This window comes from Orbicella franksi, chromosome 8 (genome assembly GCF_964199315.1).
Source record: "Orbicella franksi chromosome 8, jaOrbFran1.1, whole genome shotgun sequence".
NCBI lineage: Eukaryota > Metazoa > Cnidaria > Anthozoa > Scleractinia > Merulinidae > Orbicella > Orbicella franksi.
The window spans coordinates 20336972-20363165 of NC_138152.1; the positions used below are offsets into that span (position 1 = coordinate 20336972).

Below are 26194 nucleotides of genomic sequence, written 5' to 3' on the forward strand. Positions count from 1 at the left end.
CACTACCACTACCACTACAACTACCACTACCACTACCACTACCACTACCACTACCACTACCACTACCACTACCACTACCACTGCTACTACCACTACCGCTACCGCCACCGCCACTGTTACTACCACCACCACCACCACCACTACCACTATCGCTACCACCACCGCCACCACTACTACTACCGCCACCGCCACCGCCACCGCCACTGTCACTACCACCACCACCACCACCACCACCACTACCACTACCACTACCACTACCGCTACCGCCACCGCCACCGCCACTGTCACTACCACCACCACCACCACTACTACTACCACTACCACCACCACCTCCACTACCACTACCGCTACCGCCACCGACACTGTCACTACCATCACCACCACCACCATTACCACGACCACGACCACGACCACTACCGCTACCACCACCGCCACCGCCACCACCACCACCACTACCACCACCACCACCACCACTACCACTACCACTACCACTATCACTACCATCACTGCTACCACTACCACTATCGCGACCACTACTACTATTGAGACTAATGATTTATCACATATTTATCTTAGGAACTAGGCGTCGCACTTGCTTATGATGCGGCTCAGGTCATAGTTCATGCGTTGAACATTAAACAGAGTGTATCAGTGAATGGCTCTTCCATTACTTCGAAAGATAGAGATGCCATGATCACATGCTTAAGAGAGGTAAACAGTGCTCTCATAACTTCTATCCAACTATTTTACGTGGCAGACCCATTATAACAATGAATGTGAAGTATCTGCTCATAGCTATAGAAGGGATTAAAGATTTCTTAAATCAAGTAAAAGTTTTCTCAACACAACAGGTAGAGGTGATGTAGGCTCGGCGCAGACTGTTGGTTGCACTAGAATGCTATTTGCCACTTACGACTAAGGAATTGTGTTTATAAACCATATTTCGCCTGGTTTTTTTTGTTCCTGTGATAATGGGACTTGGAAGATAAACAGAACGTCAGAACCGTCTCCTTTTGAGGCCCGCGTATTGTGTGATGGCGTCGTGTATACGTGTAAGCTTTGCATAACCGCCATCTAAGATCCACTATCTTTGATTTTACGATTTCTTGAAAACCTCTGAAAACAACCCAAATTGGCCCAAAAATGATAAAAAATAAAGAAGTACTATAAAGATTTCATAAAAAGGCAGATGTTATGGCAATGAACCTAAAAGTCTTTGTCGATATATGTCAATGCAAAATAAAGGTTTAAAAATTCGCGCAAAATTGATGATTTGATTAACATCAAGCCACTTCGCTTGACCAATCAAAGATAAAAGAACTTGACTGATTGTACTAGACGGTTGCTTCAAAGAGAAAATTTCCGGGTATGTGGTTAACCGGGTGTGCTACATTGACTATATTAAGACACAACTATTTGCATAGTTTCTGCTTAACAATACTGCTTTTCTACAAACAGGCGAGCTTAGATGGCTTGACGGGGCCTATACATTTTTCTGAAGATGGTGCACGAACTAGAATTGAACTGGACGTTTTGAATCTTCGAAACAACGTATTTAAAAAAGTAAGTCATTTGTGTCTGTGACAAAACTACAAAAAAGCATCGCAAAATCATTTGCTACTTGTGTTCTGTAGCAAACTTGTTTATCTCATGAAGGGAGTTTGTTTCTTCAATTATGCTATGAATTTTCAGCCCGGAACTATATCGAAAGACAGTGCGCTGGGATGAAAAAAGAAAGGAAGTTAGACATGTATTTCTCAATGTGAGGCACACAGAAGTACGCTACGAGCCACTGGCGTCTAGCGTGACTGATGTTCTTACCACGTTTAGATGTCCTCCTTGCGTTATCAGAGTACGGACGGACGACCCAATGGAATCTGTTCCTTTTATATAGTGGTTTTTACTTTCTTCAAGTCATGACGCCATTTGAGCGTCTGAATTTAAAACGATCAAAACGCGTGGTTTACGCTGTCCATTGTATAACAAGCATTGACACATTGTCATTATTCTTCTCTTTGTTATATCTTGTATTTAGATAGGTACATGGAACGCCACAAAGCGCGCAGTGCTATTTGATAATATGGCACCTAACATGGGTAGCCCAGTTAACGACAGTCTAGAGGGAAGGAAATTCAGAGTTGCCGTCATCGAGGTAAAAGGAGGCTTTAGCAACCAGGACGGAAATGGCAACGAGAACGCCACAAAACAACAGATTTAATTCGAAAAAAGAAAACGTTAGCTTTACATTGCATTTAACATTTTGGTACATTTCTTTGACGTCCTCGGCAAAGCAACGACGTGAAATGACCAAATCTTGGATTTTCTTGATTACATGAGCGCATGACGGCAAATTTTTCTTTCTTATTCCTTTCCGCCAACATTTTCCAAATTGGAAGAATAGCGAAAGTGTTGCAAAAACAAAAAGTCATATTTTGAAATGACGTTTTCGTTGCCGTGGCCATTGCCACTGCCATCGCCGTTGCCGTTGTCGTCGCTAATATAAAGCTCCCTCATACTACAGAGATAACGAAACGACACGAGCAATGGGAACAAAAGCGTCATTTCATATTGCCTCAGGTCATTGTACCTACTTTGCGATTATTCAACTCTTTAAACTGGTACTCTGGAACTGAACGCTAACAAACGTTTCCTACAAACGGCGTTGAAGTTAAGGTGGCCGAGCACAGTTTTCGCGCGCGCATTTGCTGATGCAATTCAGCGCGCGCACAAGGATCGAAAAAAACAGTTAAATGCAGCGCATGCGTATTTGCCCGAAAAACTGAGACCGATTGCTTTTGCAGAAACTGCCGATTTCTAACGATCCAGTCGTTAGAATTTCAAGAAATTTGGCAAAAAAATAGTTTAGAAACCGCGTGAATGATCTATTACAAAAAATCTGAATTTTGACTAGGGAATTTTAATAATACAGAACGTGTTACAGCTATTATCAATTCACAGTAGACGCCTTTTCATCAAGCTACAATATGTCTACAAGATAATTAACAACATTAACTGCCCTAAGCAGTTGACAGGTTACTTAATGAAACGATCACAGAGACATTGTCGATCCTTTAGAGATGCAACATTATTAGATCTACCACAAGTTAAGACCAAATGTGGACAGACCTCGTTTAAGTTTTCGGCTGCGAGTGCCTGGAACAAACTGCCAAGAGAGATTCGCGAGCTCACAACACTTGCACAATTTAAAGGCAAAACATTCACTTACCTAATAAACATGGATGGTGCAAATCACACTTGTACAATTTAAATTTAAATTTTTGTATAGATTTTAAGGAAAACGACCAATTTTTTAAGTTTGCAAGACATGTTTCGACAGAGCTTCTGTCATCTTCAGTTGAATGAATGATTACAAAGCAAGTTGAATAATAAGTAGGCAAAAATGCTAATTAAGACAAATAGTAACAACAGAACGTGAAAAGGTGTAAGTTAAAAGGATAATTTTAGATTTACATGGTGTAATTGCTGATTGAGGGAAGGTAGTTCTTTTTGAATATGAATAGCCTCCTTTATCTTGAGTTGAAAGCTGGTAGTGGCGTGATCTAAAATATGAAAGCAGTCTATTGAACACAATGAGCGACAACGTTCAGAATGCTGAAGATGTTTGAAGATGTGAGAGGCCCTATCAACTGCTAAGTGCTCACGTACGCGTGTGGAAAAATGTCGGGAGGTTTCGCCGACATAACAGGCATTACAGCCCGCACATGTAAACTTATAAACCAAACGTGAACGAAGCCCGTCGGGGATAGGGTCTTTCACACCAAAAAGGTTACCTATCTTAAAGGAAGAAAAAACTAATTTGATGTCTAAATCATTACAATAGCGCTTGATTAAGTGTCGAATCTTCTTCTGAGTGATGACAGAAAAATGGCCTATGTACGGCAGCTTAAAGTAAAATGTGGGCGAGGTGGTACGTCACCGTTTGTGATGGCGTTTTACTTTAAGCTGCCGTACATAGGCCATTTTTCTGTCATCACTCAGAAGAAGATTTGACACTTAATCAAGCGCTATTGTAATGATTTAGACATCAAATTAGTTTTTTCTTCCTTTAAGATAGGTAACCTTTTTGGTGTGAAAGACCCTATCCCCGACGGGCTTCGTTCACGTTTGGTTTATAAGTTTACATGTGCGGGCTGTAATGCCTGTTATGTCGGCGAAACCTCCCGACATTTTTCCACACGCGTACGTGAGCACTTAGCAGTTGATAGGGCCTCTCACATCTTCAAACATCTTCAGCATTCTGAACGTTGTCGCTCATTGTGTTCAATAGACTGCTTTCATATTTTAGATCACGCCACTACCAGCTTTCAACTCAAGATAAAGGAGGCTATTCATATTCAAAAAGAACTACCTTCCCTCAATCAGCAATTAAACCATGTAAATCTAAAATTATCCTTTTAACTTACACCTTTTCACGTTCTGTTGTTACTATTTGTCTTAATTAGCATTTTTGCCTACTTATTATTCAACTTGCTTTGTAATCATTCATTCAACTGAAGATGACAGAAGCTCTGTCGAAACATGTCTTGCAAACTTAAAAAATTGGTCGTTTTCCTTAAAATCTTTACATGTCTGCTGCTATCTAGACCTTTTGGAAATTTTTGTATATAATTTATACTTTTTAGATTTGTAATTGTAAATTCTATGCCTGTAATTCTTTATTGACTTTTTTGATGCTTTTTATACTGGTCACCGATTAATACCAGTCAATCTATATCTTGATCGACTGACCGGCTTTTTACCAGGATAAATAAAGTTACTATTATTATGATGATGATGATGATGATGATGATGTAGGGAAAACGATTTACGGCAAAAAATTACGATAATCGTCCATGTCAAAATTGTTGACAGAAGGGATTTAATGTCAATTCGTAGTGGGCAAATGATGAAAAAAATCTAACGCTTGGATTTTTTTAAATAAACAAAAACCATTTCGTAAGCCTTGTTTTTAACCAGCCATGTTGCCATGGCAACAGCACACACCTTAGCCAAAATACGAGAATAAACTTGTGGTTAAACTTGTTTCTTGCAAAAAACGGGCACCAAAGCATAAATAGTTTAAAAGTGATGGTGAATTAGGCATAGGCACTAGAAAACTGTGTTCGGCCACCTTAAGTTAAGAAAGAAAAATTCACCCCTATACGTTCACGATTTCTACGATGCTAAACTCTCACTGGTGATTCCACGTTGTTGTTTTGAAAAGGTCGACAGGGAAATGTGCCAAAATGCAAATGTATAATGCACACTCAAGGGCTTTGTTTTACTCATTGCACCTATTGTTTTGTGATGATGTCGTGTCTATCTCCGTATTTGTTGCTTAATCTCTCTTGGAAGTACAACTAACTGTAGGGAAAACTGCGTTTCTGTTTCAGTAAAACATCATTCTTTCTTCTTTTTTTATTAACATTAAACTAGCAAGCACCGTTTGTGATGGCGGTAAAGCACAAAGATGGAAGCATTTCATACGAAGGATACTGCATAGACCTGCTGAATAAACTGGCGGAAAATCTCCATTTTACATATGAGATCCACACTTCTCCGGACGGGTTATACGGAGCTGAATTGGAGAATGGATTATGGGATGGACTGATTGGCGAATTGATATACGAGGTCAGTAAAGATCTATTTAGGTACATGCACTCTAATTGGTATAATAATAATTGTTAATATCGTGCTGGCAGTGTGCTCAACATCTACTTTAGTTCAGATGATCGCGTCATTGGGCAGTGACTTTAAGCCGTTGGCCTTGTCTCCTTCAACTCCACACGTGAAACTGGAAGGGGACATAGAAGAATCCACATACTGATCGAAAAGAGTGAGGAACGTAGTTCCCGGTGTTGTGGTCTGACCTCATTCAAATCTCGGGGTTGGGTGGAGACAGGGCTATGAGCTGACCACCCGTCCCCAAGAGCCTCTGCTGGTCACGGAAACCGCTTTGGAGGTCCTATCCACCACTTGGTGCGGAAGGAATGATGACAATGATAACGTACGTGCCCATTAGATTTTCGGTTAAGATTATGTCGGCAAACCAAGTTTATGAAGCTGAAAATTGTGTTCAGGTTCTCCCTTCACACTGATTTGAACTTGTTCGCTCCACAGTTTTTTGAAGACTCTTTATAGATGCACGGCTGAAAATTTGATTATAACGTGTGCATTTCTCGTACGCTTTCTACGCTGTATTTTATGGATATAGTTTATACTGTATTGCCCATAGCAAATGGAGCACCATCTCCCAATTTAGTCAATTTCTCCGTATTTCCCAGCGGGCAGACCTCGCAGTTGGGGATCTCACAATAACAGAGCGTCGGGAAAAAGTTGTGGACTTCAGTACTCCTTACATATTCACCACAGAGGACGTGCTACTCAAGAAGTCATCCTCCGGAGAAACAGTTGATTTGCTGCAGTTTATGAATCCGTTTCACTCAGACGTTTGGTTTGCCATTCTCGTTACATTGTTGGTTGTATCTGTCACAGTGTTTATATTAAACTACTTCAGTCCTTTTGGATACAAAGACGACAATGATCTAGGAACGTCACGGGAATTCAGCTTTTTCAACAGTGTGTGGTTCTCATTGGCTTGTATGCTGCAACAAGGGGCAGAAAACCAGCCAAGGAACTTGTCAGGTTCAGGAAAGTTAATAACTAGTAAACGGAAATAATATTTTTGTTGTTATTGTTGTTCATGATGATGATGATGACGGTGATACCTAAATTCTGCTATCATTACCACCATCACCATCACTTTCACCGTCAGCGTCCTCGTCACAGTCACCATCATCAATTATTATCATCATCATCGCCATCACCATCACCGTCGCGACCACCACGATCACCACCACCATCGCCATCACCATCACCATCATTACCAATGCCACCCTCATGATCAATCACAATCATGATCATGATCGACATCGCCATCATCAACAGAAAAATCAGACGTTAAGCCTTTGCCATAATTCTCCTTGACAGTTCAAATCATTACCGACTTAACCTTTCTATCACTGCAGATTGCATAACAATTTATTTTTTACTTTAGGTCGAATTCTGACAGGGTGCTATTGGTTCTGCATCCTCATATGGATTTCGACGTATACCGCCAACCTGGCCGCTTTCTTCACCGTTAAGAATGCCCACCAACCGATCAGCAATCTTGAAGACTTGGCAGAGTCCTCGTATCAGCTTGTGGTACTGAACTCGTCAAGTACCTACGAGGCATTAAAGAAAAGCGATTCAGAGACGCACAGACGTGTTTGGCACAGAATTAAAGCGGACGGTATAGCCTCAACTACATCGTTGGCCATTCAAAAGGTCCGCGAAGAGGAGGACTTTGCGTTTATGAATGAAGGGCTAGTTCTACAGTACGCTGCAGGCCAACAACCTTGCGATCTCACAATAAGTAAGTGTACATAAGGAAACACAAATAGATTTCGAGCGTCTCGAAGTTAAGGGTATGTTTCGCAACAATTGAGTGGCCAATTGAGCTTGAAAACAATGTGAGCTTTTTACTTTTGTTGAGGCTTTTCGACTCCTCGATAACGGTTTGCGCTGAGTCGCTTGTGGACCAAAATGAAATTCTGTCCACTCCTTATTCAGTGTAGGGCATTATCCCTTGCAGACGTCATACACATTGATTGTTTGTTGTTTATCTATATTTTATATGGGGGATAAGGGAACCCATGTGCAGCACAGTCTAATGAAGCTACTGTCTCCAAACAAATTGGCCAGGATTGTCGTTTAGAAGTTTATCTCCTCTCTTGTTGATGACAGTCCGACGTTCGATCATGCACCTTTCTGAAAAGATTTCCTGTTACGTAGTTGCAGGTTTGACCACCCTTAAAGGACTTGCTCTAGCTTTACAAGCGAACGACCCACACACTAACGCGTTCACACTGGCCATTTTACGTCTACACGAGAGTTTCTTCCTTGCCAAACTGAAACGTAAGTGGTGGACAACTGCACATGCGTGTCCTGAGGAACCAGATACAAGTAAGTGAGATCTTTTTTAGTGTGGTTGTAGCGTCTGTAATTATAAAGCAACATAACTCATAGATACCGCCGCCCGGTTGGCTCAGTTGGTGGAGCTCCAGACTGCTGAGCGGAAGGTTGTGGGTTCAAACCCCAGACCAGACCAATAACCAGGGTCTTGAAATAACTGGTGAGATCATGCTGGCTGTGTGTTCAACATCTGCTTCAGTTCAGATGGTCACGACTTTGGGCAGTGACGTTAAGCCGTTGGCCTTGTCTCCTTCATCTCCACACGTTAAATTTAAGGGGGACGTAAAAAGAACCCACACACTGATCGAAAAGAGTGGGGAACGTAGTCCTCGGTGTTGCGGTCTGCCCTCACAGACATCTCAGGATTTTGTGTAGGCTGGGTGATAGATTGAACACCTGTCTGTTAGAGCCTCTATTGGTTATAGCACCCTTCTAGGAGGCCCTATGTGCCACTTGGCAAGGATAAGAATAAGGATGAGAGATAACTCAGACATTGAACTGTCGGTAAAACACTGCAGATGAGAGATCATTGCAGTTGTGAAAACTACTTTAACGGCAGCGAAAAGATAGCCTGAAAAATTCAGGCTTTAACGGGAGTCGAACTCATAACCTCTACGATATTGGTGTAGTGTTCCACCAACTGACCTAACAAGCTAACTGGAAGCTCGTCATTTTATTGGTCATGTTTTCGTCGTATCTGAAACAGGACTTTTATCTTCTTTATTGGCTAGAATTGTCCAATAAGCGCATTGATCTGAAAAGCTTGCTCGGCGTTTATGTGGTGTTGGGAGCTGGTCTACTTCTTGCGTTTCTGACGCTGATAGCTGAAATCTTGTGGGAAAAAAGAAGGAAACAAAAGGTAATTGAGAATTCGGAAAAGGTTTTTAACGTGAAAAGATTTGTATACGTTAAAAAGTAACGACGTTTCGACCGTTCAACGGTCATTTTCAAGTTGAAGGAGAAAATGTTTTTTAACATTCGCTTATATAATCAATTGTAAGAATGCTAATGAGATACTGACTAAAACTCTAAAATATTTACATAGAAGCAATACGAGAAAATTGCGGCGAGAATGATAAAAGAAATGCTAAGGCAAAAGAGACAAATTTTGAAAAAATGTCAGAGTAAACTAGACTGTTTGATTTTTGAGATGCTTTTTATTCGTGAACTTAAACCAAAACTGAACAAAGAGAGTGATTCGATCCGCGCAAAAGTATTTACCTAATTAATTCACTTATAATATTGTCCCTTTCTTTTTCACAAAGTAGTGAAAATGCAGTATTCGGTTCTTCTTCTTCATCACTGTTTTCCAAACTATAATAATTACCTGTGGGACAGCCTGATTAATTTTTAAGAGGTATGGAGGGGTAAAACTTGGAGATAATCCAAAGATAGCATTTTCGAAGTTTTCAAATACGAGGGATGCGATCATAACTCACACAGGAAGGGGCAATGGTGGCTAGAAACATGCGTAATTCAAGCAGAAGTCTGATGTTTTCTGACTTCTGGATCAGAAAGTTCCAGAGTAGCTCATTTTCCGACCGCTGGACAAGGAGAACTAAAACTCTTGGTACGATAGTTATGGTTTCCTTCCAAAATAAGAAACACAATTAATCAAAATTATTTTTTCTCTCCTTAAGGTAAAGCTTCAGTCTGCAATGGCACATCCAGGTGCTGAGTGACGTGATAAAACCAACCAACCAATCAACCAACCAACCATGTTAATTGCTTATAACAGAGATGTAATTATTCGGACTACCTAAGTAGGCATGTAACGCGTTGATTGCAAGCGAGAGGATGTATCGTTTAAGAGTATCTCTGCATCTCTTAAAGTTTTCTATAAGTTTTCTGAGTAATAAACAATAGGTTTTTGACCAGTCATGACGCGCATAGCTTCCTAGTAGGTAGGATAAAAACCAGTAATGCCAATTAGCGCTCTTACAATTAAAGGAGAGGGTCACTCCAAAAACTGTGTATTATTTTTCATCACCAATAAAATGTTCACATTGAGTTGAGTTACTCACCGTTGTTTTAGCTTCTGAAGTGGATGCGATCCCAATGAAAAAGAAGTGAAAAGTTCGACACAGGGAGCCGCCATTTTGAAAGGATCTTGAAGGCCAGGCCGCATATCCGTGACGTCGTTCCGTTCGAATAGGCGCGAAGCTCAAAGGCTAAAGCTCTTCTTTTCTGTTCTAAATTCAGTTGTGAGCTAAAAAATTCGGCCCGGGCTGTAAAAGCCGAGCCAAAAAGGATAGGGAAAGAGGAGCGACTTTCCTTAACTTGCCTGCAAAGAACAAAAAATTGCCAAAGAAGTGGTTCGAACAGCTACGTCGGGATGAGAGATTAATGCCAAAAAACTCTAAAATGTGTACGTGTGCAACGAGCGTTTCATAGACAACTGTTTCAAAACTCAATACCGATTTGAGCTTGTGGGTGGAAACACAAGAAGGATGTCATTGAAGAAAAATGCTTTCCGACAATTTTTCAACGGAAGGCTCTTGTAAAGGCACGTATCGCAAGCGAATGGCGCATCGCAAGGAACGAAAAGAGGTAGCTATCAGTTATACTTTTCATTTCTAAAAATATTTTTGCCCGGCAGAACTGTCGTTGACTTGATTGGGTAAATATTATTTCTGAGCAAGAAATTGAAGCTCCTCGCTGGACTACAGGGCTCGAATTTCAAGAAAAAACCTTAGGGCCAGCTGGCCCCTAAGTTTTCAGGTTTGGTCGCCAGCACAAGTATTTTGGTCGTCAAAAATTTTCGACCTTTCAGGCAATATATTTTGACGAAAAAGACGCTAAAACGGCGTGAATCACGGGTCAGTTTTATGTATAATCACTTTGCCGCTTTTTTTCTATAATAACAAGGAAAATGGCTAAATGAAATTCTTCTCTTCATTTACCAGTCTTACCAGTATTTATAAAACAATCTTCCATGTTACAAGCTTAAATTCATTATATTTCGAAGAGTGGCGCTAGATTTTTCGTGTTTTCGTGTTCATTGATGCATAGCGACTGCACGCGGTTTTTGGAAGTGATTTATCAAATTTCTTAGGGTAAGGTGGGAACTTCAAATGCCCTGCAGATTTCTTTAAAATTTCAAATCAGACTAACCTGCTACGGTTTTCTTCTATCGAAAAAGTTTTTTTCCGCTTTATAAATCTCTTGTGTGGGCCAAAATCAGAGCGTGTTTAATGATCGGCCTTGACAGCCAGGGATGAGTCAAACTATTTACAAAGTTTTAAATGCTGTCTAATTTGATTTGGAATACATCGGAAGAAGTAGTTAACTGTACATCAGTCCTATCTACATATCGACAATTACCGATAACAACTCCTGCTATAGCGAAATCCGATATCCGCATGTAAATAATATTTTGTCTGAAATGTGTTACAACTTGTTTTCAATTTTATCAACACGATTCATCATTAATTAAGGACAGTTTTTTTGCACTCACATCATTTTTGGGAATTACAGTTGCTAATGAAAGCAAATCTACGGTAAAAAATGAAGCTTTAATTTTATTGCATGCTTTATCAAGGAACGAGGCGAGTGAACACGACACATGCGATACGGATAAACACACCAGCAGAGTCAATTTTCCTTCATCAGCTAATGTTTACGCATGTAAAACTTGCATATACTTTTTTCTTCTATCCAAAATCTATTACATATGCATAGCTTTCCAGCAATACAAATTACAATTCTCACAAAAAAATCTTATGTAATGATAAGGAATGTCGTCAATTTCACATTTCACGTCAAAGACGTCGATTTCACCTTGCATCTTACATGTGAAGTCACAGCGTATTTCACAAGAGTCCACGTAGTCCATAAGTGTAAAGAAACCTGGCAAACACGTACGAGCACGCGCAAAAAGTATCCAAATTTTATAAGTAAAAACGCAGACTTGTGAGGTGGAAAGCATTCGCCCGATTTAAACACACCATTGAAAACTCGTCAGTTTCTGTGATACCAGAACTCCCTCCGCATTGAACCGCCAGTAAAATCTAGAGATGAAACATATTGGTGAACTTGCAATTACTGGTATATTATTAAATGCTGTTAAAACAAGTCGGGTTTGTACCATGCAAGGTCACACTTAACTCACAAAGTGTAGACTTTTTTCGTTGGCTTTTTTTTTTTTTTTTGCACACATATTACAAAGACATACGTCCAGAATAGCTAGGGTGGCAAAATTGCAGCAGAACATGGAGTGTTAAAGGCTAAGAATTCTTGGGTCACAGAGGAAACTCCTGCCCAACAAATCATAGAGTATTCTCCCCCCTCCCCCCCCCTTTCCTCACAACCAGATCTTGATGTTGATCTGCCTGCTGGAAAAATTTGCATGTATTCAAGTCGTACAAGCTCACAAACGTTTTTCATTGCATTTCATTCGAGGTTATAGGTAAGGTTTCTTATGAGACAGCACTTCTTTTCCAATGTGGAACCGCTTGTCTCTATATATATTGCACGTAAAATACATCAAAATAAGATACTCTTTTGCAAGCATTTTTCAGTGTTGATCCGACAAATCTGTCGACCATAAATATGTGTTCCAACAATAATAATAACAGCTTGATTTAAGTGTCAATGTATTTAGTATTAACTAATAATTGGGGACAGCTCACAGGGGGTTTCTTTCCCTTTGTTATCTTTTCAATCAGGAAGCAAAAGTGTAAACAAAAGACAGGGTAAAAATCATTTAAGCTTATCAAAATCAAGTATTTGGGAGTTTCTTTCCAAGTTTATGTGCATTTCACATCCCACTTAGAGTTCAGATCAACGTACTAACACAACTTTAATCTAAACTTAACTCGATGCCGGTTGAACATGGACAACTCAACATGAAAAACGTAAGTGTTTAAACTGCAAAGCGGTGAACGAAGGTCCTGCTTGGTTGAACGATGGATCTCACAGCAGATCTAATCAGCAAAACTTGAAAAGTAAAACGATAATACGTCACTACTGCAAGGCTGACACAATGTCGTAGCGTTAAAACAATATTTTGGCTGGCCTCAGGATTAGATGTTACTAAATTATAAAAAGGAAATTACAATATTATACAATGGTGCCGATGTTTGTCTTGTATTCAATAGCTCTTTTGCTCATTAAAAGTTGTTCGTTTCGCTCATGTAAGCGCATTAAGGTCGAGGAATAAGACACATTCTCATAAAAGCTTACCACATTAGCTTTTCAGGTCACTTTCCAGCTGACAAATGCACATCTCCTGGTCATTTTGAACGCCTGGACGACTCAAATGCTCCTGAAATTCAGCCTTCAAGTTGGCCATAGTACTAATTCGAACATTCGAAGTCAACTCCACTTCAATTTAGCGAAACACCTAATATTAATGGCCGTGTAAAAGCTACAAAATCATCAATATTCGGGCTGGCACGATGAACGCATTGAGTAGTAGGCTCACACTGACTGCACAGTTACTATTCCAATATGACGTCGGGCTCGGTTACTATTCCAATATGGCGTCGGGCGCGGTTACTATTCCAACATGGCGTCGGACTCGGGCGCTCTCGTTCGGGCCAACTAATTACGAGCAGTGTCTACACCTTAGTGAGTGAGTAAGTGAGTGAGTGACACATTTGCATATCGAAGTCCCCGCGACAAACACGTTTCTACGCTTCGCGTATCCACGAGTTGAAAAATGGAGACAAATCAGATCAAAAGCATTATACGGGGAATTTATTTAAGCCACCAATTCAATTCTGAGAGCAATTTACAATAAAAAATAAACTTCCTCTTCCGCTAACGGCGTCCAATGCAATTGTACTGCAAAATGTACCTTCCATCTTGGTGACCTACTCGGGCTGTTCTCGGCAAAAAACCCATTCTCTTTGCGTCGGTATGGTTGCACATTTCTCACAAGTACACCACAGAGCATTTTCCAACCAATCGTTCCATTATTATCATCCCCGGAATCACTAGCACGTTCTAGCTTCAAGTGCAGCCATACTAAAGCTCAAAGGAACAAACACATTCTCGGACGGAATGACGTCACGGATATGGGGCCTGGCCTTCAAGATCCTTTCGAAATGGCGGCTCCCTGTGTCGAACTTTTCACTTCTTTTTCATTGGGATCGCATCCACTTCAGAAACTAAAACAACGGTGAATAACTCAACTCAATGTGAACTTTTTATTGGTGATGGAAAAAAATACACGGTCTTTGGAGTGACCTTCTCCTTTAAGGAATTTTTTGTTATTTTTTACATATTCGGCCTTTGTGGCTGCGCTCCTCTGCCAATTTTTGCGAAAATGATTTTCGTGAAATTATTCTAGTCGGCCTCACGCGATTGCATATCCATGGTAATTAAGATTGCTACAGTATACAAAGATAATCTTTATTGGACCTGCTCATGTTTACATACAATAGTAAACAAAAGGCTTGCTAACGTCTTACTGAAATTGTTGCCAATAATTGATTTAATTTTGTCTATTTGATAACACGGTAGTGTGTTTTAAGTTAGAAGCGGTGTTCCACAAAATTGACACTATCAATCAATAAATCAATCAATCAATTTATAGATTCTGATCAATTAAGCGAATTTAATTAATTAAGTAAATTAATCAATCAATTACTCAATTAATTAATTAATTAAATACGTAAGTAATTAATTGAATAACTAATTACTCCATGTGATCCACGGATAGGACTTGATTATTTTTTTAGATAGCATTGATGTTTTAGATGGCTCTGAGGAGTCCACTGCGATGAAGAGCTCAGGAATCTAAGGGGAATTTTTAAGAAGTGACTTATTTTCTGTGGTCACTTGAAACCAAGTACCCTCAAGTACCTATCCTCACAGCCACAATGTTCCCAAAACGCCAAAATAAGGATATCAAGCTACTTTCTAGAAGGGAAAGTAAGTCATAATCGGTATAAGGCTTTTTTCTTCAACACAAGAGAAAAACTTGAAAAAGTTGGCCCAATTTTTGTAGTTGCAAGCAATTTAATCCTTGCCATCAATAGCCAAAGAGGCTTATGCGTAGTTTTTGTAAACTGGTAGGGTATTTTTTAAACAAAACTTTACTATTATTTATGGGCTATTGTTTGCTTTAAAATAAAATACGTGACAAAGCGCCTTTATAAATATTCAAATGTACCTTAACTTACGACCTCGCAACCCGTGGAGAAAAATGAAACTAAAAATTATTTAAGGTGGCTAGCACAGGTTTCCAGCACTTTCCAGCACTTGTACTTTGATGGGTCATTACTAACAATCTTTATACCTTCTTACTTTTATAGTGGTACCAAACACATGCCATATCATTGGTGAACAAGCTATGAAAGATTTGTCCACTTAATAGGTTACCATAGTAACACAATAACCGATTAAAACGCCTCTTATATAGTGATCCCCATTTTTTTATTTTTGAAAAGTCCTTAGCTTGTCGAGATCCAACTTCTTACCAAGTTAAAAATATATTGTGGGAGTGGATTCAGGGCCACCTTAAATTTTCCAAAATTTAGAAGTGCTGAAAATCGCACTTTAAACCATGAAAATTGTCTTAAAATCCCTAAAGATGCGACCTTCTAAACGCAGTGTAAAAGGATACAGATGTCTGACCTCCCGACACTTCATTAGGACAAGAGAGCTTATATCTTGCTCAGGAAGCGAAAAAGCGATAGAGTCCTACGTTCTTTTTTAAGAGTCTTAGCGCCTTTTCTCTCTGGTGGGCGTTGGGGATTAGGAATAGTAACACATGCGCAACAACATTTCCAAAAATCTACATGTTAACTCCAACACATTTCCCCATTTTTATTGCCAAGCCTTATGAAGAGATGTTCTACAAAACTCAATCTATAACAATCCACTGGCAACAACTGTAGATGTGTTGCAAAGTTAGATCCTTGTAAAAAGTATGACCTCGAATACACTGTTCTCTGCGTTCTTCCTCAAGGAATGGCACTTCTGTAAAGTTCTTTAAGTAACAGGAATAAACTGAACATACGGTCACGATGAATCTTTAGATATCGACACTGGCGTGTAACTGTAGATGTGTTGCAAAGTTAGATCCTTGTAAAAAGTATGACCTCGAATACACTGTTCTCTGCGTTCTTCCTCAAGGAATGGCACTTCTGTAAAGTTCTTTAAGTAACAGGAATAAACTGAACATACGGTCACGATGAATCTTTAGATATCGACACTGGCGTGTATTTCAACGTATGGCTTTCATCCCAGCCTTCCTGGGCCTCCTCATTTCTTTCCTCAGGTAAAGTTATATTAAGAGCTTTCAATTTTTTCAGTTTTTTTTTAGTGTACGCCAGATAACTTATAATCCCTTTGGCCATTTTCTTACACATTCGTGAGTAATTTTCTACATTTTTTTCGCTGTCTATCTCTAATTCTCCTTTCCCTCGTTTACCTAAACACACAGCCTGTAATGGCTTGTTCTTTTGGTGAAAGAGCTGCAAATCTTAGAAAAACTTGGGCCCTGCCTCGGAAATCTTCCTCCATAATGTTGCGTTGAAATGCTTGTAGAGAAGCACGTCTGCGTGGCTCCAAGATAAAATATTTGCTTTCATTTCGTTGCTTAGTGCTGCTCTTTTCTGTCGAACCTTGTGCTCGAGGTATAAGATATCCTCCAGATCCCAACAAAGTAGATTCTTGAACAATATTAATGATTCATCGTAATGTTCATTGATCAAAACGAGATCAAACTCTTCCTCAATATAGTTGATGTGTTTCATGACAACGTTTCTGTTTTCAAAATATTTTTGATCGAAACCGAAATCAAACATTGAAGGATTCCCCAGTGTCTGAAACCGTCTTTCAGGGGTGTCCTTCGGATTTGATCTCAAAAAGGTCTCTATTGGGTTGGCGTCGTTTGGAAGTTCCAGCTTTTTGGCCATGCGAAAAAATGCGAACACAGACTCAAAATGGCTGACTGGATGACGTAGAATTGTAATGTACCTAGATTTGGGTTTTGGCAATAAGAAGTTAACTGGAGCTTTGTTATATCGCGTGTGACTGCAGACGATCTTTCCCTCCCCGCCGTACACTGGTATGGTGGCCGACAGACGAAATGGTTCTGGCCAGTTAAAATGTACGGGTCCCTTTGGCAAGACAAAAGTAAGGTTTCTGGCATCACCATAGCGATATAATATTAAGGCTAAGGTGCTAGATCCGGTGTCTTGAGATAGGATATGTAATTCCCTGGTTTGCATTTTGAATCATCTCCTTCATAAAAATAATTGCCGGAAAATCGCCTGCGAAGAGAAAAAAATGATAAGTGATAAAGTGGGGAAAATGAAGTTTTACCTCTCCTGTTCCTATCCGAGCATTAACCTTCATTCGAACCTTGTAATGAAAACTAGAGTTTCCTTTGATGAAATGTCCCCCGCATCTTTCTTTAGTGCTTGATAATTAATCCATTTTAATTTTTTTCGCGGGAAATAACGTCGTCTAAAGTGCCGGATGAGGTCCGTTAAATTCTAAAATATGAAAAAGTGTTTTGCTAAATGTCATGCTTAGCGTACGTGTCTTTTAGTGACAAAACATTCACTACGGGCAAGAGAAAATGAAGGAGATTAGAGAGTACGTCCGCCATACACGCCTTATTTCAGGGGTAATTCGTCGCAGCTTATTTTTAGATCACCTGCGAGCCTCGGAAGTCCCACGTGGGTAGGTAATAGCCAATGACATACAGAGATGAAAATACCCGCGAGTGGGCATCCTTTTTCGCGGAAGCTAAAAATAGTCTGCGACGAATTACCCCTGAAATAAGGCGTGTATGGCGGATGTACTCTCTAACATCCTTTTTGTCGTTTGCTATGGATTAGGCCCTTATTCCTCTGTTAAGTCAAATTAATTTGGAAAGAAGTTACCATTTTCGGATAGTTAGGGGTAGATAACTGGAGGGAGAGAGAGAGTTATAGCTGGTGGGAAAAGTTTTCACAAACAGGCATTTTTCGATTAACTTCTGTCCTTCGAAGTTTCTTCCCGTTGCTTTGATTTTCCCTCACCAGGACTACTTAGCCCACCGAATGTCCGAGGATGCAAGGGCGCTCCAGAGTCGCCAACCGACTGCTCCTACAGACCCTATATCTTCAAAGAACCTAATTTGCTTAAATTTCACGACATCCACTTCCTCCAAAGAGGTCAATTATGTTTTCTTAAGAACGCTAAACTTCCTTCAAAATTTGATACTACAATTCTATTGAACAACCAGATCCTTAGCTACAGCACCAGTCTTGCATACTCTTTTCCTTTGTACTATTTGACCGCCGACCGGTTCGCCCAGTTAGCCGTGCCATGCGGGAGGTCGCAGGTTTAAACGCTGGCCGGACCAACACTCAGGTCTTTGAATGACTGAGGAGAAAGTGCTGCCTTTGTAATGACATCTGCAAATGGTTAGACTTTGTAGTCTTCTCGGATAAGGACGATAAACCGTAAGTGTCTTCTCACAACACTTAATGATCTGTGGGACGTTAAAGAACCCACGCACTGTTCGCAAAGAGTAGGGGACGTTGTTCTCGGTGGTGTGGCCTGGTCTTTCATATATCATATCACATGTTGATCTACACATATAAAGGGCATTTGATCATTACGTCATGGAAAATGCGCTATTAAAATTCATAAATTGTTGTTGTTGTTGAGCTATATTTGTAAGACTTTGATTGCTTTTTCTATTCTTGTTGATCCACATTTATATTTATTTAGAATCATTCAATCTTGAACTTATAAATTTTTCAAATTCCAAAGGGCATCATAAATGAGTTATTTCATAAGAAACCGTAATTGGTAAAATGATGGAAAATGTCTTCGTACTCTCTTCTGTTCAGTGCCAAGCATTTACCAAGAGCATGAGTTTCTGACGCTCGAAGAAGTATTAATAAGTATCATTTGCATTCATAACAGACAGAGAATATACGATATTCATAGTAGTGTTGTTCAACTTACAAACATTTCAACATCTCATCTTCGGTAGCTTCTTTCATTTAATTTCCAGGATATTCATGAAAAGAGACAGGGAAACAGATGAAAATTAAAATTATTAACCACCATATTTTCCGAGTTTTCCGCAGTTTCTCAATGTTTCGTTTCATATGACACCGTAACTAGCAAACAATAATGCAGAATTATTCGAAATCTCTTCTGTTGCTAAGCATTTGACACAAGCAACAGCTGGAAACGATCAAAGAAGTACTAATAAACATTATTTGCATTCAAAAAAGACAGAATATATCAAATTAATGGTAGCGTTGTTTAAGTTCGAAATATTAAAGATTTTTCACCTTAACACCTTTCAGGCAACATCCAGGATATTTATGAAAAAGGACAAGACAACAGACGTAAATGTAAATTATTACTCACTATATTTTTGCGAGGGTTTATACGCTTTTCTAATATTCTGAAAAAAACCTGAGAAACATCAATAAATCGCCAACCTAGAAATTAGACGGTTGTCTAATTTCTTCGGGCGAACAATTTCGCGGTAATTTCATGACGTTACGGAAAACGTTTCCGTGCGCTTAAATCAAAGGGTAACAGTGTTTGGAATTATGCCGTGATAAGGCTAACACGGTTGCCAAATTGCAGTAAGGCTATTTATTAACACAAGAAGAATGTTTTTGAGATCAGAAATAATGGAAGGCTTGAACCAAGCATAAGAGTGAACTACAACATATTAAATGATTATGCCAAAATTGAACGTCTCTCGATATTTGTAAACTGTGACCAGGTACACTTGTGCTTAGCTCGTTGAAGTATTCCCGCGCGAAATGCGAATGGAAATGATAAGTTATTGAGCAGTTTCAAAATTTCCGCGCAATAAATATGAAAGACGGGCGAGTCGGTTTGTTCTGAAAAGAAAAAAAAAAACGTATCCAAAAGCCTTAGTATTGCTTGAATGTAACATACCTACTCTAAGGTAAAAGCAATCATAAATGTGATGACTAACTAATGTTTGGATAACTCAATGTTTTATAGTAATTAAATCTCACCTGAATTGTGAAATGTCCAGGTGCACTTTAATTCCAATTGTTTTTGCTTAGTTATTTGTTTGTTTGTTTCTTTTTCTATTTGGTTGTCCTTTGATTGGCTTTATCAAATAATAAGATTCAGATTTAGCCAAGCCTAAAAGCGGTTATTTATTATTTTGTGAAGTTTATATGAAATAATTCATATATGAACTGCGGTTGTAGATGAAAGTGAAGAATGATCATCGCAGTGAATTTTCCAATTTAAGCAATTGGAAAGAAGAAGCCTGAAAAAATCAGGGCTTCAACGGGATTCGAACCCGTGACCTCCGCGATACTGGTGCGATGCTCTACCAACTGTGCTATGAAGCCACACATTGGGAGCGAGGTCAGTTTGTTGAGTTCATATCTTCCCGTGAGGAGTGAAATGATGTGAAGTTTATATGAAATAATTCATATATGAACTGCGGTTGTAGATGAAAGTGAAGAATGACCGTGACCTCCGCGATACCGGTGCGATGCTCTACCAGCTGAGCTATGAAGCCACACATTGGGAGCGAGGTCAGTTTATTGAGTTCATATCTTCCCGTGAGGAGTGAAACGATGTGAAGTTTATCGGTATCGGGTATCGCGGAGGTCACGGGTTCGAATCCCGTTGAAGCCCTGATTTTTTCAGGCTTCTTCTTTCCAATTGCTTAAATTGGAAAATTCACTGCGATGATCATTCTTCACTTTCATCTACAACCGCAGTTCATATATGAATTATTTCATATAAACTTCACATCATTTCATGATTGAGTGATTATTGTATAATCTTCAGCTAGATGACGTCACAGGCGTTGATTTCGAAAAGTCACTGTACGCTTTCGGCCAATCCGAAAAGAGATAGTGAGTTCGATGTATAATAATTAAAATAATCCAACATCTAAGGCAAATTTTGGACGATTTTGTAGTTGCAACCAGAAATTGCATTTCATCTACGTTAGAATACATTGTAATGCAAATGAGCAAAAAAACTAAAGTTGAAATTAAAACAGACTGCGAGCAGTCTCTCTTTTCCTCGAAAATCCGTGGGGAAGAACGCAAAACAAGTCAGCGTGTGACCGTGACTGTGAGCGATGTGAGTGCAGGCGCAGGACTACGTGATTACGCGAAGATGCAACAACAAATTATTTGCGCTAGTACAGCAGATTTCTGCAACGAAGTTTCGAAGAGAGTGTTTGCCAGCTACAGGTGATTGATTTACGTCACCGTACACTGACCATAGAAAAAGTTCATGCAAGGCCACACACATGAGGAATGTTTCTAATACTAAAACATTCTCTTCGAAACCCGCTGTGCCAGCGCAAAATTTGTTGTTGCATCTTCACGGAGTCTTGCGCCTGCACTCATATTGCTCAGCGGATTCTCCCCACTCTAAATAGAGATCTTAAGCAAACACTGGAGGCGGTGAGGTGGACGCCAGCCGGAAGTAAAATTTCACGCTCTCGAGCTAATTAGCATAATCACGCGGAGTGTTGCCCGCGTCTTCCAACAGTGGTGGCAGCGAGAAAGGTAGGTTTGGCCCCCTCGTGAGACGGTCACTTTATTTTCCGATTTGTAGCACCTAAAATACACGGAAACTCTTCTATAAATTCAAAAAATGTTTTTTTGACGCTTCCCTTTGTAATTTATTTGCAAATATTTGATATTTCGTTTGCTTTACGGCGAAAATCTTACTTCACATTAGAGGTGTGAGTGAAGAAGAAAGATGGCAAGCGAAGGAGAGAAAAGCAAAAGAAATGGGTGAGTTTCCTGGGATTCACATTGTTCCGAGCGATGTTTACGTCTTGTAGACTTTAAAACTTTAGATTGCAAGTACTTGCTGGTGCAAAATGCTATTTTGTTCTTCCAATTTGTCTCTATAACTTTGGAATATTTCCGAACGGTGAATCGATAGACAGGACCTGTTTTAATAAGCTTTTGTTTTCTCTCTTCTAGCTCGATCATGGAATGGACAGAAGCACATGATTTGATCCTAGCGAAAGAAGTCAGAGCTTCAGAACCATGGATCTTCGAACCAAGGACTGTAGATCGAGGAAAAATATGGAATGCCATCACGGATCGTCTGAATGACGAAACCTCCGTGAAGTTTCAGGTGAAGAAGAAAAACGTACAGGAACATTTCAAACTACTACTGGACAAATTCGAGACGAAACGAAAACATCATGCGAAACTGAGTGGAGTTGACATAGAAGATAGCGAGATGGATATTCTGATGGAAGAAATATCAGAAAAATGGGAGGAGGCAGAGGCCAGTGACCTAGGTTGCACTAGTAAAGAAAAGGCTGATTCAGTCTTCGTAAGGAAAGTCAAGATTTTTCGACGTGTGTAGATCCCTCAACAACAGAAATTCATCCTCGTCTATGATGTCCTCAAAGCATGCAACAGCTAGAATGTCTTGGATTTCTCGAAAAGTTGCCATTATGCTCGTAAAATCCACGAGCAAAGTCAAATTGGACCACTGAAAACGAAAGCAAAACAGCCGTTGCTCGCCGCCGTTTCTACGAAAGCTTAATATTCTAATTTCGCGCCAAGAGGAGGCGGTCTCAACCCAACTCCCACGCGGCCATCGCCGCCTCCACCTAACTGCTGTCACAGTGATATGTGTATCCCCGTGATATGTGTATCCCCGCACACATATCACTAGTGATATGTGTATCCCCTGTGGGGATACACAAAACACTGATACGCGCCTGGGCATTCAACGAAGAAAATGGCGACTCGGTTGCGAGGTTCCGACGAGCGCTGTAAAGAGTAGAAGAAACCAGAAATGAATTCGCGCCCAACGGAGCAGATTAGGATTTCTTGAGTTTGGTTGAGTTCCAACCGACTCGATTGTATATCTGACTAAAACTTCGAACAGCGGATACGCATATCACTAATTATTTCATGGCGCAGTGATCTCAGTGTGTATCCCCTAAACACAGCCGTTAGATTGGCTATCTACCTGATCTACCTGAAAATGGCCAATTATTGTCGAAACGTGCTGGCTGCTTACTCGCTACGACGTTTATACCCAGGTTGAGGTTTGCGGAGTTTGCAACTCGAATGTCTAAATATCTAAACTGAAATCGCGTGCAAGGGATACACATATCACTAATTATTTCATGGCGCAGTGATATGTGTATCCCCAGAAACACAACTGTTATAATATAACGCATCAACCTTGTCAAAACTGCAGGCAATATTAGCACCCGACGTTTTTACACGGCTTGGGTTCACTGAAGTTTGAAACTCGATAATTCCACTAAAAACGCGTGCACGCGTGCACGGGATAATAAGGGATACACATATCACTGATTATTTCATGAACTAGTGATATGTGTATCCCCATGGACACAGCTGTTATATTGGCTTTCCACCCAAGAAGAAAAATGCCCATAACATTTGCATTGTCAAAACTGGCTTGCTAGAAATATTCACACCCGGCATTTATTCATAGCTTGGGATTTCTGGAGTTTCACTGACCTCGGTTGTACACCGTCGCCGACCGCATGCAGGGGATACACATATCACTGATTATTACATGGCGCAGTGACATGTGTATCCCCTGAAGACAGCCGTAATCTAGGCTAACTGCCGAAGAATAAACGTCGAATAGTATGAAACGTGCTAGCAATATTCGCAGTATAGCTATGTATACAGCTTGAGACTTAACATATCTTACAAAAAGTCGAACTGAAAAGCGGGTGCAGGGGATACACGAGTGCCACTAATCATTTTATAGCGATCGGGTCGAAGCCGTGATATGTGTTTCACTCCACGAATAATTCAGATGCAAACAAGGCGATGAACAGTGGAGAATATGCGTTACTCGAGGGGTGAGAATGCACCTCGCAATTAATATCGTCCTAGAAATCCGGTGCCGTGAAACTCAAATTGAAATATATCTAGATCCATTTGGTGTTCAACTTTAAATTCATTATATCCTGCTCGCAGAAAACCAGTTAGGATCAAGAACACAATTCCAGCAGCAGATACGTAAACTTTTTCAACTACAAAAATTGAGATTTGTGTTTTAAGCCTGTTTGGGTTAGTCGTTCGTCCAGTAAGCGACCGGACGACGAGAACGCTTTCAAGGAGGATATTGTTTTTTAAAGTAGAGGGGAGGGGGGTGGGGGAGACACATATCACTGGTCGCCATTTTGGAGGGGATACACATATCACTAGTGATATGTGTGCGGGGATACACATATCACGGGGATACACATATCACTGTGACACCGCCTCAAGTGTTTGGAGGACTGGGAACTGGACAATTGACCGCCATTTCGCCGTGGCAAGTCAGTTGAAGCATTGGTACACGTTTGATAAGTGATTGCAACCATTTTGGATGGAGTTTTCAGGTCTAAAGTGATTCTTGCTCTTTATGAGGTATCGGATAAATTATTGCTCAGATGGTAACACGTCAGATCTTTTTGTACACGAGCACCGTGTACACGAAAGTTGTCCTTGTCAAGGCCCTAGTCAAAGAAGTTAAACGCCATGAATATGACTCGAGACAACAAGAAAACTTGAAAAGATTTAAGGGGTGAGTAATCTGATATCTCTGTTTCTATTGTTATCTCAGTGACACTGCAGATGATGTGAGAGAGATATAAAGCTTACTTGAATTTTTTTGTCCACGCGCTACCGTACTTAATTCGTGTTTATGTTCATTGTTCGTAGCGTCAGGTTTATACCTTCCAAATTTAAGCTTACACACTAAGTTTTCGAAGTGAAACCTGATCGTTTTTGTACATTGTAAATTACAAAGGTCATCAAGGAATATTCGATCGAGGGGCGTGAAGGGGTAAAATGGGAACTGGGATTTGCCCTTTTTTGCGCTGGGAAAATGCGATTTACTGCACTGTGTCTGGGATTCAACCACTGGGAATGAGATGAACAATTTCAATTTTTAGCGCTCTCTGACCCTATTTTTGACACCACTGCTTAACTGAGCCTATTCTTTTGAATAAAGAATTAAAATTCTGCATCATTAGACCTCAGTAGACACATAGAATCATCACATTTTTCGTTTCCACGTTTTATCTACCGGGCTCCACACGGTTTTATTGTTAAGTTCTGTCAGTTTTCCTGGTCAGCGCTTTGTTGTTGATGGAATGATATGCGCATGTTTGCACGTGGCGGGAGAGATAAAAATGGCGTCCAATTCGCAGACTATGATAATCGAAATCAAGTATATTAACTCAAAAAATGCTGTAATACACACAGAAAATTGTAAACTTATGTCTTGGAAATGGTGACATGTTAATTGGTGCATCCTACAAAGAGTATTCATTCGATCACAACTGATTTTGACGGAGTAGGTGTCCTTGGAGTAGTGAATGTCATGTGCAGCTATGCAGACAGTTAGACAAATGTTAGTTCTTCGGCACTCTCTGGGGATGAACTTGCTGTTTGTGCGGAAGGTGTTCTTCAAGTCTTTGTTCCATTACAGGGTGTAACAAGAATCGTTAGAGGGAGTGATGGCCTACCCATATCATCACGAGCAGTGCATGTTGCTTGGCCTGGTAAAGATATTTTGTTCTGCGAAGAGCACTCTGTTAAGCTCTTTGAATCTGGGGCTGTTGTTGTGATTGCAGGATACAGTAAAGGTGACAGTGAAGGTTCACAATCACAATCGAAACTGTGTCAACCAATTGGAATCTGCGTGAACTTGATCGTAACATTTACGTTACACACGATGGTTCTGGCGCGGTCAAACTAATCAACAGACCTTTGACAGGGATTGCAGAGTTCCTTGGAAAGTTATAAGTCCTGGTGAAGGCTTTTAACATTCATTCCAAAAACGCACAGTTAGAGAACCACTTAAGTCGGTTAATGAAGCAATTGCTATGGTGGATGAGGTGCTGGAGTACGTGAAGTATTGCTCAGGGAAGGCAAGAGAGCTACAGTCCTTGGCAAAAGAAACCACCGATGTGCCATAGGGTACTTTATCAAACAAGTGTTTGAAGTCATTGGAACTGATGGCACAATCGCTTCGCAAGGTAGAGCACAATATCAAAGATCTGTCTTCTCAAGGTTTCTAGGTGAACTTGAATTAGAATCACTCCTGGCGTTAAATGTTGAGAACCAATATGAAGTCACTCATTTTAAGAAGGAAACATTTACTCTCTACGAATACGCACAGATTTTTAGTTCATCAGTTGAAGAAGGAGTAAAGAGAGTGACACCATGGTCTGCACATTATTACA

At 40.1% G+C, this 26194-nt stretch overlaps 3 protein-coding genes across 4 annotated transcripts in view; 2 read left to right on the forward strand and 1 right to left on the reverse strand.

Annotated features, from left to right (window-relative positions):
- The window catches only part of LOC145494582 (glutamate receptor ionotropic, kainate 2-like), a 24662-nt gene extending 11385 nt beyond the window's left edge, over positions 1-13277 (forward strand). For both annotated transcript variants that reach the window (XM_081474089.1, XM_081474090.1), the window contains 9 exons: positions 577-711; positions 1459-1563; positions 2036-2152; positions 5437-5631; positions 6285-6645; positions 7058-7417; positions 7837-8007; positions 8748-8875; positions 9657-13277. In XM_081474089.1, coding sequence (XP_081330215.1) covers positions 577-711; positions 1459-1563; positions 2036-2152; positions 5437-5631; positions 6285-6645; positions 7058-7417; positions 7837-8007; positions 8748-8875; positions 9657-9698 — 1614 coding nt within the window. In that variant the 3' untranslated portion in view covers positions 9699-13277. The remainder of the gene's footprint in view (positions 1-576; positions 712-1458; positions 1564-2035; positions 2153-5436; positions 5632-6284; positions 6646-7057; positions 7418-7836; positions 8008-8747; positions 8876-9656) is intronic.
- A 2958-nt stretch (positions 13278-16235) lies between these two features.
- Positions 16236-18613, reverse strand: LOC145495779 (galactosylceramide sulfotransferase-like). Its single transcript, XM_081475368.1, has one exon. The coding sequence runs from the start codon at positions 17199-17201 to the stop codon at positions 16452-16454; it is 750 nt and encodes a 249-aa protein (XP_081331494.1). The 5' UTR covers positions 17202-18613; the 3' UTR covers positions 16236-16451.
- A 2183-nt stretch (positions 18614-20796) lies between these two features.
- Positions 20797-22699, forward strand: LOC145494596 (uncharacterized). The gene has a single exon (XM_081474113.1). It carries the CDS (start codon positions 21943-21945, stop codon positions 22327-22329), a length of 387 nt encoding a protein of 128 aa, XP_081330239.1. The 5' UTR covers positions 20797-21942; the 3' UTR covers positions 22330-22699.
- Positions 22700-26194: the final 3495 nt, after the last annotated feature.

What these genes read in the sequence shown, in the direction of transcription:
- LOC145495779 (XM_081475368.1), bottom strand. Translation starts at nt 17,201, where the DNA reads ATGCAAACCAGGGAATTACATATCCTATCTCAAGACACCGGATCTAGC.
- LOC145494596 (XM_081474113.1), top strand. Translation starts at nt 21,943, where the DNA reads ATGGAATGGACAGAAGCACATGATTTGATCCTAGCGAAAGAAGTCAGA.